The 9,890-nt window shown below is 44.8% G+C and overlaps 1 protein-coding gene across 1 annotated transcript; it reads left to right on the top strand.

Annotated features, from left to right (window-relative positions):
- Positions 1-677: 677 nt before the first annotated feature.
- On the top strand, positions 678-9,632 carry LOC142246152 (protein phosphatase 1 regulatory subunit 36-like). Its single transcript, XM_075319181.1, has 10 exons — positions 678-745; positions 2,497-2,595; positions 3,707-3,831; positions 3,989-4,058; positions 5,800-5,898; positions 6,026-6,169; positions 6,411-6,453; positions 7,019-7,176; positions 7,638-7,760; positions 9,493-9,632. The coding sequence occupies exons 3-10, from the start codon at positions 3,789-3,791 to the stop codon at positions 9,584-9,586; spliced, it is 774 nt and encodes a 257-aa protein (XP_075175296.1). The 5' UTR covers positions 678-745; positions 2,497-2,595; positions 3,707-3,788; the 3' UTR covers positions 9,587-9,632.
- Positions 9,633-9,890: the final 258 nt, after the last annotated feature.

The raw sequence follows: 9,890 nt of genomic DNA, 5'->3' as shown, positions 1-9,890 counted from the left end.
AGTTCTGTTGACCCACCCATGCACAGCAGTTACCCCACCATCGTACAGTTCTGTTGCACCACCCATGCATAGTAGTTACTTCACCATTGCACAGTTCTGTTGCCCCCCCATGCACAGCAGTTACCCCACCATTGCACAGTCCTGTTGCCCCACCCATGCACAGTACTTACCCCTCCATTGCACAGTTCTGTTGCCCCACCCATGCACAGTACTTACCCCTCCATTGCACAGTTCTGTTGCCCCACCAATGCATAGTTCAGGTGCTCTGCCCGCTGAATGGGTCACAGTAGAAGTTACTTGTTAATAGACTAATAGTGATAGGATTCCATGAGATTTCCCAATTCTGGTCTATACCAAAACCATGGAGCATATAAGTGGCCAAATCCTCCAGCCACAAACCCAGTAAAAAAAAATGAAGGTTATATATTTTTTTTTCATTCTCATTTATAGCTGAGGTTTTACACTATTCAAAAAAAAAAAATTAACGACATCGTTGATCAAGATATTACAGCAGCACATGTTCTGCTGGACAGAAGGCTGGGAAAGAGATGACCTATGATCCACCATACTTTACATTCCTACTCATTAATATCTATTATTGACCACTTCCTGATTTCAAGATTAGTCAGGTAATACATTTTCAGATTTGATCTGATGTTTCGTCTTCACTTTCTTGTCAGATAAGGAAACCCCATAAAGGAACATGGGTCTGGAACGATGAGAAGAAGGAACTTGAGTTCGTAAGGTAAGAGCAGACCCTACAGACCCATCCTTTATTATTTCTCACCAGTTCATAGGTGGATATTAGGTGTTTGTGGTCAGTAACTTCTCTATTAAATTCCATTTAATGGTCAATGACTGGGAATTATTTGTACTGGGATGTGCAGGTGACTCAGGATGGATGAACTATATGGAAGTCCATCAGTTTTGTATTAGATACTATTTATTAGAGATCACTCCGATCTGGAATCATTCAGAAATAACTTCATAGCCGGGGGTATCCTCCAAGACGATCAAAGTTAAAAGACGTCCCTGGGTTAACCCTTTCTGACTACAGGGCCTATATAAATTCAATTCTCTTGTTCGTAATTGTAGTGCGGTGTTCAGTGTTTCACTTGTTGGGTGTCATGGCGGTGTCAGACTCTGTTCACACTAATAGTCCGACAAACAGCCTGGGTTTCCTAAAGGTCCCATTACACGCAACGACGTATCTAACGATATATCGCCGGGGTCACGGATTCCGTGAAGCACATACGACATCGTTAGCGACGTCGTTGCGTGTGACACCAACGAGCGAGTGTTAACAATGGAAAATACTCAGCAAATCGTCCATCGTTGACACGTCGTTTGTTTTAAAAAAATTGTTGATTTTTGAGGTCGCAGGTTGTTCGTCGTTGCTGAGGCAGCACACATCGCTATGTGTGACACCTCGAGAACGATGAACTACAGCTTACCTGCGGCCGCCGGCAATGAGGAAGGAAGAAGGTGGGCGGGATGTTACGGCCGCTCATCTCCGCCCCTCTGCTTCTATTGGACGGCCGCTTAGTGACACCGCTGTGACGCCAAATGAACCACACCCTTAGAAAGGAGGCGGTTCACCGGCCACTTTGACGTCGCTAGGCAGGTAAGTATGTGTGACGGCTCCGAACGATATTGTGCGCCACGGGCAGCAAATCGCCCGTGACGCACAAACGACAGGGGCGAGTGCCATCGCTAGCAATATCGCTCCGTGTAAAGCCTCCTTTAGTTGCACAGCCTGTTATGGGCGTTGGCTGGTTCTGGCTTCACTGCTCTCCAGTACAGCAGGAGTTAATTTCTGCTGGTTTTTAATCATCTGCTGGGAGCCCAGGCTGCTGATCCCCATCCTCAGCCACCTTCACCCTTTAAAAGGTTCTGTGACTTGGGCTGAGTGCCGGATATAGCTTCTGTTTCCTCGGTTCCTGTGGTTATCCATTTCTATGGTGGTCCACAAGTTGCGGTTCTGCATGGTGTGTGAGCTCTCAGCTGTGTATTTATTTCCTACCCCCTTTGACGTTACTCCCCAGTTCATATACTGTCCCTCTTTTGTGTTTGAGTGCAGTGTAAAAGAGTTTTTGTTTACCCTTGTCTGTGCCTACTTGTGGAGTTTTTGTTATTGGGTTTCAAACTTGCTCCCTAGGTTGGGGAGGAGTAGTACCAGGGCTTGGACAGGAGATAGGGTCAAGCTGGGGGCTCAAACCTGGCTACCATTGAGTCTAATTTTAAGATAAGGGACAGCGCAGGGGCCCCAGTCTTAGAATCAGCCCCTGTTTCATTGATACATATCCCGTGATAGGAATGACTTTGACCACAGTCTGCAAGATTGGATTCTTGAGGACACTTTGAAGTATGTAAGACTGTACTAATAAGAATGATATATATTCCCTGATTAAGATTGCACCTATATACCTATTCTTCTGTTCTCTGGATCCTTACAGTTATCCTTACAGTTCTTCTCTTATTATACTATTACTTTAGATGCAGCAATGTGCAAAGCAGGAAGTCCCTCAGCAGAAAGAGCAGCATATTCATGGGATCCAAGGAGACCCTACTACGTCCGGATCGCCCAGTGGACAGGTACCATTAGTATGGCCATCCAAAAGAGAAATAAGTGGTTGATGAGAAGCTGTGTTATCAGGTGGTGCTGAGTATTAGGGGAGTGAGATCATTTTTTATGAACTTTCATAAGTAACATTTAATTTAGTATTCAAAGGCTTATCTACAAACATCAGAAGGGTGCCCATGATCCCTAGAATTGGGGTCCCGTCTTGAGTCCTTTGTTCCTTCTCATTGGACAATCTCGCTGAGAAGAGTAAATAGATTGGCATCAATCATACGCGTGTAATGGTAGTTAGGCACCTGACAGTCGCTCCATCCCAACTTATAGATAAACCTTATTAGCTGTCCTTTTGTAAGGCTCGGCCGCCCCAGACCTGCAAATCCACTGTGTGTAAAGTTTAATGTTTGAATTTGGTGTTTGGTAACCATGGATACCTACAATGCCCTGCACATGAGGTAAGAGACATGGCTACATCAGGAGAACTATACTACATTTCTAATTGGAGGTATTTGCTAATATTATTATTAATTTCTACTACATATTGGGATAGGATCTTAGAGATAGGAATAACCTTTTAACCATTCCCTGTAGACTGTGAGCCCTCGCGGGCAGGGTCCTGTCTCCTCCTATACCAGTCTGTCTTGTACTGTTAATGATTGTTGTACGTATACCCTCTCTCACTTGTAAAGCGCCATGGAATAAATGGCGCTATAATAATAAATAATAATAATAATAACTGTTTACTGACTCAACAACACCTTAACACATACAAGGGAGCAGTACCTAAAGTCTGGCCACTAGATGGCCACATTCACATAGTTAACATACCCACATTATAAGTATAAACACAATTTACATAATTATTCTGTAATGACAATCAGTGTCTTCAGGGCGGGGCACACGGGCCTAGCACTCTCTTACACATACAGTATATCACTTGTGCCTATTGAAGGCACCTTTGGGAACTGTTGGAAGAGAATTTGTGCCATTTATAGGAGTAAAACCTTTTTTTTATTAAACATGCTTGACAAGGATAATGACCAGCTGCTCTCATACTTATATGATGTACAAATGGACATGCTGTACAGCTGAGAAACCAGTGACATAATCTCTTACTGTCACTTTAAGACAATTAATCACCAACTTCAGACTGGAACTGTGAACTACATTTTCAGAAAGGACCCTCACCCCCAGGTACACTGCTCTACCAATGAAAAGAAGACATGACAAGGTGACTCTGGAAGACGTGAAGAGTAAGTATCATTGAGGTGACATGTACATAATATGTCTATGTTCCATCAATTCATTGTTGAGGGGACAAATAGCCGACCCTGAAAACCATAAAAGAACCCAATGATTTTGTTTCCCATTTGCTGAGTGAGATCCATTTCACGTGTCTACTCTTTCCAGGGGTTGCTTTAACCTTGATCGACAAACAACATCGTCTGTGCTTAACATCTGAGTTTTCCTCTGTCCTTAGGTAAGTCCCTTCTACCACAACAACCAGCAATATATTCTATTTCCATTTATCATGATGTAAGTCAAAGTGATGGAAAACTGATAGATCCTGGGAACCTTCAATGCTGAGAATCAAGACATAATCATATCTACCTTGATGATTGATCTAATCTTTGAAGCAAATGATATGAAGAGACTTTTTATGGGGCCACAATTCTGAGGGGTATTGTCATGGGGAAGGGTTGACTGGACAGGGACACCAAGGCTGACTCTCAGACTGGGGACCCTGCGCTGTCCCTTAACTCAGAGGTAGGCTTGATGGTAGCAAGGCCTGAGTCATCAACTTGACCCTAACTCCTGTCCAAGCCCTGGTATAACTCCCCTCCCCCACCCAAGGAGTAAGCTTGAACTGTAGTCACAAATCCCACAACAAAACATGGAAAGAGGAGAAACCAAAACTCGTACACAAGGCAATCCTACACAAAGGAGCAACAACATGTGCACAGGGGAAAATAACAAAAAAAGGGAGGAAGTAAACAGACAACCAGGAAACTTCCACACCACACAATAAGCACACCACAGATCACCAAAATTGGATCCCCACAATAATACCAAAATCGCTGCACAAGCTGGAGCTATTATTGGCACTGAGCACCAGGATCAAGAATCTCATATAGGGAGTAGACGGCTATGATTGGTAACCTCAAGGACCATTAGCAACCTGAGCTCCTAAAAGAGTTCAGCAAATCAGCAGGAATTAACTCCTGCAAGACTGAGGAACAGTGCACATGAAACAGCCAACGCCCAGCTCTGGCTGAAAAACTAGGAGATATCAGGTTGCCTGTCAGGCTCTGCAATGTGAACAGAGCCCGACACCGCCGTAAAGGCCCCGTCACATGCAACGACGTATCTAACGACATATCGCCGGGGTTAGGAATTCCGTGACGCACATCCGGCATCGTTAGCGACGTCGTTACGTGTGACACCAACGAGCGACCGTTAACGATGGAAAATACTCACCAAATCGTCCATCATTGAGACGTCGTTCATTTTCAAAAAATCGTTGATTGTTGAGGACGCAGGTTGTTCGTCGTTCCAGAGGCAGCACACATCGCTACGTGTGACAACCTGGGAACGATGAACAACAGCTTACCTGTGGCTGCCGGCAATGAGGAAAGAGGTGGGCGGGATGTTACGGCCGCTCATCTCCGCCCCTCCGCTTCTATTGGATGGCCGCTTAGTGATGCCGCTGTGACGCCGCACGAACCGCCCCCTTAGAAAGGAGGCGGTCTGCCGGCCACAGCGACGTCGCTAGGCAGGTAAGTCCGTGTGACGGCTGCGAACGATATTGTGCGCCATGGGCAGCGATTTGCCCATGACGCACAAACGACGGGGGCGGGTACACTCGCTAGTGATATCGCTAGTGATATCGCTGCGTGTGACGGGGCCTTTACACCTAATGAGTCTGGAACCGAACATCGCATGACAGGTATGAGCCACCCCTGATATTCCCACCAGACATTTATCCACTCAGGAATCTTTTCTACAGGTGGAAAACAAAAATTGTTTGAGGGCTTCACTCATGTGTGCAGATATTGCCCCATGAGCTGTATGAGTGGTAAGAGGTGGTAATGGGGCGAGAGAATTGATGATTTAAAGTGGCACAAAATGTATAGAGAATAAAGCACAAATACTAAAGTCACTAAAAAAAAGAGCAAATGACTCTTATGTGTCTTAAATAAACTATTATAACTTTCATTTAGATCTAAAGAAGTGGATGAATTCCTCTTGGCCGTGATTAATTACGTCTACTGCCATCTAATAAAAAGATCTCGAGGAAAAAAGCCAAAATCTTTTCTGCCGTGAGTGTCTTACTGTATGAAGATAGTCGTGACATGGACAAAGAAGGCGGCCTATTGTCCATAATGCTGTTCTTTGCTCCTCTATAGATCAGCTTTTTCTTAAAATGCTCTTTAATGGTGTTTCTAGAGTCATAATACCTCCAGAAAAAATGGCAGAGATGTCCGATCTGGAGAAAAGATCAAGAGCAGCAATGAGACAACTGGCCATCAAGTATTCTGTCATTATTCTTGGAGCAGGACTGGAGGATCAGCACCATTTGGCACGTGGAAAGTATGATATCCTTCCAGAATATATTAAGAAACTAGAAATTTCATAATGTTATGATCAGAACTCTTCTGGGGTGTAGCCGGCCCAAAAACAACAATTTTCACAACTGAATTTTTGGCGTTCACCTTTAGCTAAGCACAGGCTGTCCTTTTTCACTTTACGTGTACACCATGAGGATGTTTGATGGGCGCTCTGCCCTGAAAAACTCACATCTCATTTTATTTCTCATGTATTTCTTTTCCAGAAGCAAAATATCAGCAACATGGACGGATCGCAGATTCTTTGAGGTACCGGCATTAAATTCTTTTAGGCTCCCTTTACACCAGTGCTTGATGCCAGCTGACATTACACAGCTGACAATAACCCCAACTACCATGTCCCCGATTGCCAAAGCACCAGGGCAATCTGGAAGAGCCGAGGCGAAGCACCAGAATTGGTGCAGGTGATGTGCCACTTCTGGGGAGGCTGTGGGCTGCTATTTTTAGGCTGGGAAGGGCCAAATAACCATGGACCTTACCAGCTTGATAATATCATCCTGCAGCTGTCTGCTTTACCTTTTTTGGTTATCAAAAATGGGGGGAACCCATGTTTTTTCATATATTTATTTGACTAAATAATATATCTATCTATCATCTATCTATCTATTTCAGTGTCATGCATTTTCTTTACGGATGTGTCACACAGATGGTCAAAACAGAATGTACCGCATGTGTGTTTTTCTTAAAGAGATGTGGGAAGGGGCCTTGTTAAGATATTTCCCGATGAACGGTGGTCGCCATTTCCATGTTTGAACACCAATTCTGGCAATCTGCTTATTTCTTACATTGGTTATCTTTTTTTTTTACCTTGCAGTCTTTATTCAGCCTCTGTAATAAAGTTTCCTGGGTGGCTTTCAAGCGGAAAAAGCTTGAAAAAATCGAGGAGGAATTAAGCAGACTATTCAAAACAGAATATTTTATCTCAAAATTGCCATTGAGGAACCTGAGGATGTCCACACTTGGAGAGGACAGGTACAATACATTGCTCACCATTGGTTTAGGATCGGCATACAATCCTAGGTCTAGTGAACCGATTGCGGTGTACCTACATGACGGTGCAGGAGCAGCAGTCACAAAAGAGCATGGTGCCAAGGAGGACCCTAGAGATCAAGATCATAAATGGCACTTGGTTGTATTAAGATCAGGTAACTACTCACAGACCTCAAGGACCATATCTGAGGTCATCATACACTGGAGAACTATATGTATTCTGTATGTGACACAGTTGGATTTGCGGTATCTTCTCCAGAGAAGCTTTACTGGGCACCAATCTATGTAAGAAGCTTGTATCTATTGCAGTCCTGGGCTGACCCTCTCTACCAGCAAATGGTTCGCTGTCTGCGCTGTCTGCCTAATATATGGATATTCAAGTAGAAATTACCACCACAACTGTCAGCCATTTAGTATTACTTCTTATATTGATTTTTTAATAGGAAAACCAGGCTACCATCGATTCACTCCTGTAGAAACCTGCACTCCCCACTAATTGCCTCCATACTGCCCATTATAGAGGACACATCTCAGAAGACCACTGTCGAGTATTTGATCCCATCTCGGTGAGCAATTTAACATGTCAGATATTCAATGTGCACAGAAGCTAATGACTGGTACAGGTAGTGTGGTGGCCACACAGATATTTCCCTCTCATCACCTCTCCTCCCTTTCAAGGCTTCATCCAGTCCACAATCGATCTCATCTGCTGAGTGTCCTTGCTCAAGGCTTCTCCCTTGTCCAGGCATTTCTACTGATGGCACAAGAAGTGGCCAATATAAAAATGAGGCCATTATTTTAATGTGTGGAAGTGTACAACACCTGGGCCTTCCTCCAATGAACGCATTTTAGGCCCCATCGAGGATTGGGACCAACAATTTGTTAAAGCCTAACAGTGTGTCATAGTCCATGGACTCTGTCTGAGCTTTGAACCCAGGATCTCTCGCACCTCAAGCGAGACTCATACCCTGAGAGCAATGAGAGGAAGTGTACAACACCTGGGCTCTTCCTCCAATGATCACATTTTAGGCATCATTGAGGATTGGAACCAACAATTTGTTAGAGCCCAGCAGTTTGTCATAGTCCATGGACTATGTCTGATCTTTGAAGCCAGGATCTCTCGCACCCCAAGCGAGAATCATACCCTAAGAGCAATGAGGAGAAGTGTACAACATCTGGGCTCTTCCTCCAATGAACACATTTTAGGCATCATCGAGAATTGGAACCAACAATTTGTCCAAGTCCATAAGTCTGTCAGAGTCCATGGATTCTGTCTGGGATTTAATTTAACGTGCTCGGAATGTGGATAGTCCATAATTTTGGGTCTAAAAGTTGAACAGGTTCTATATAAGACACAAGGGCCATGTGTCGTAGACAATGGACATTGGTGGTGTATGAAACGAGCTGGGCGCTCTATGTAGAGACAGAACCGTGTCCACGTGATGGGTATTGCCTGGGAAATGTGAGATTTTATTAGAGCACTCTATCTGGGGACTATGTGGCACGCAGTAAAACTAGCCGGGTCCTGCACCCCAGTGTGGCTAACTGTGGGAGCTTGCTCTCAGGGTTCAAGCTTGGGATTTTCTGGACCGTTTCAGTGGAAAGTCCTATCCCCCTCGTTGCGCTAGTACCCCGATTCTGGAGTGGGTGGAGAGCGGATCTTGAAGGCTCCGTTCTCGTCGGGTGAATTGTCAGGTTGCCTGAAGCTACTAACTGACCTAGGGTCCACGTACCCCATCGTGCCCTGGTCTTAGCCCGGTGATGGTACAAGGTCACCGACTGTCCTCCTCGACAGTTCCGTGCCCCTTGTCACTATCCCCTGCGACCGGGGGTCCAGCTCCTACTAGGCCCATACCGCCGTCTGCCACCTAGTTACTTCCAAGGCGCCCGGCTCATGACCTCCTCTCTCCTTCACCCCCAACTCTTCACTGGCCTACTCCTGACACTCCTGACCTCCCCTTACCAACCCCCTAAGTGGGCGACCCTATTCCACTCAGGCCGTCCACTGGTGTGTCTGGTGGGTGTGGTGCAGAGTGTTCCTAGGATTTTGATTGGCTGGTTTTGGCAACACCATAAGTTGGGGACCCATAACAAAGGAGGAGGTGGATATTGTACGGAAGGGCAGATTGCACAATACCCTGTGACAACCTGATAGGCCAGGGTGTCACAGGACATTACGAGCTATCCCTTTTTCCTTGCTCAGACGTTCGGGAGATATGCAAGACAGTGATATGTTATGATATGAACTAGTATGATAGAGATGGATTCATCACACGCTCTTTTCTCCTCTGTCTCCAGTCTCGGGATAATAGGAGAACCAATCAAGAACTTTCACTTCCAGGATTTAACACCACTTGAACCTAGTGAGAAGGAGGAAGAAAAAACCATCTAATTCCGGGACCATTAGATAACCCAAAGACCATCAGATATGGTCATTACTCGGATCTGACGCTTTAGTTGGATATTGTCTAATTACATGGATTTGATATTTATTACTGAATATAAGAATGCAACAGTTACTTTACAGCATACACCATCCCGTACGCTATACACGTCTTCAGCCAGTTAATAGCATCCAGTTTTATGCCTACAACAATCCATGTATGTGTACATTGTTTGTTTCCAGCCATTGATTTACAACTACAGTCACTTAAGTCTCCTCATAATAGCATGCCAGACCTGGTGTGTCACTCTCC

This window comes from Anomaloglossus baeobatrachus, chromosome 7, assembly GCF_048569485.1.
Source record: "Anomaloglossus baeobatrachus isolate aAnoBae1 chromosome 7, aAnoBae1.hap1, whole genome shotgun sequence".
NCBI classification, from domain to species: Eukaryota; Metazoa; Chordata; class Amphibia; order Anura; family Aromobatidae; genus Anomaloglossus; species Anomaloglossus baeobatrachus.
The sequence above is the reverse complement of the archived record's forward strand: the minus strand, read 5'-3'. Positions and strand labels throughout refer to the sequence as shown.

Bases quoted from the DNA above. Each gene is read 5' to 3' on its own strand.
- LOC142246152 (XM_075319181.1), top strand. From the start codon at position 3,789: ATGAAAAGAAGACATGACAAGGTGACTCTGGAAGACGTGAAGA. The intron at 5,899-6,025 runs GTGAGTGTCTTA...TGGTGTTTCTAG, and splicing joins AAGCCAAAATCTTTTCTGCC to AGTCATAATACCTCCAGAAA. The intron at 7,177-7,637 runs GTACAATACATT...ATTTTTTAATAG, and splicing joins TCCACACTTGGAGAGGACAG to GAAAACCAGGCTACCATCGA.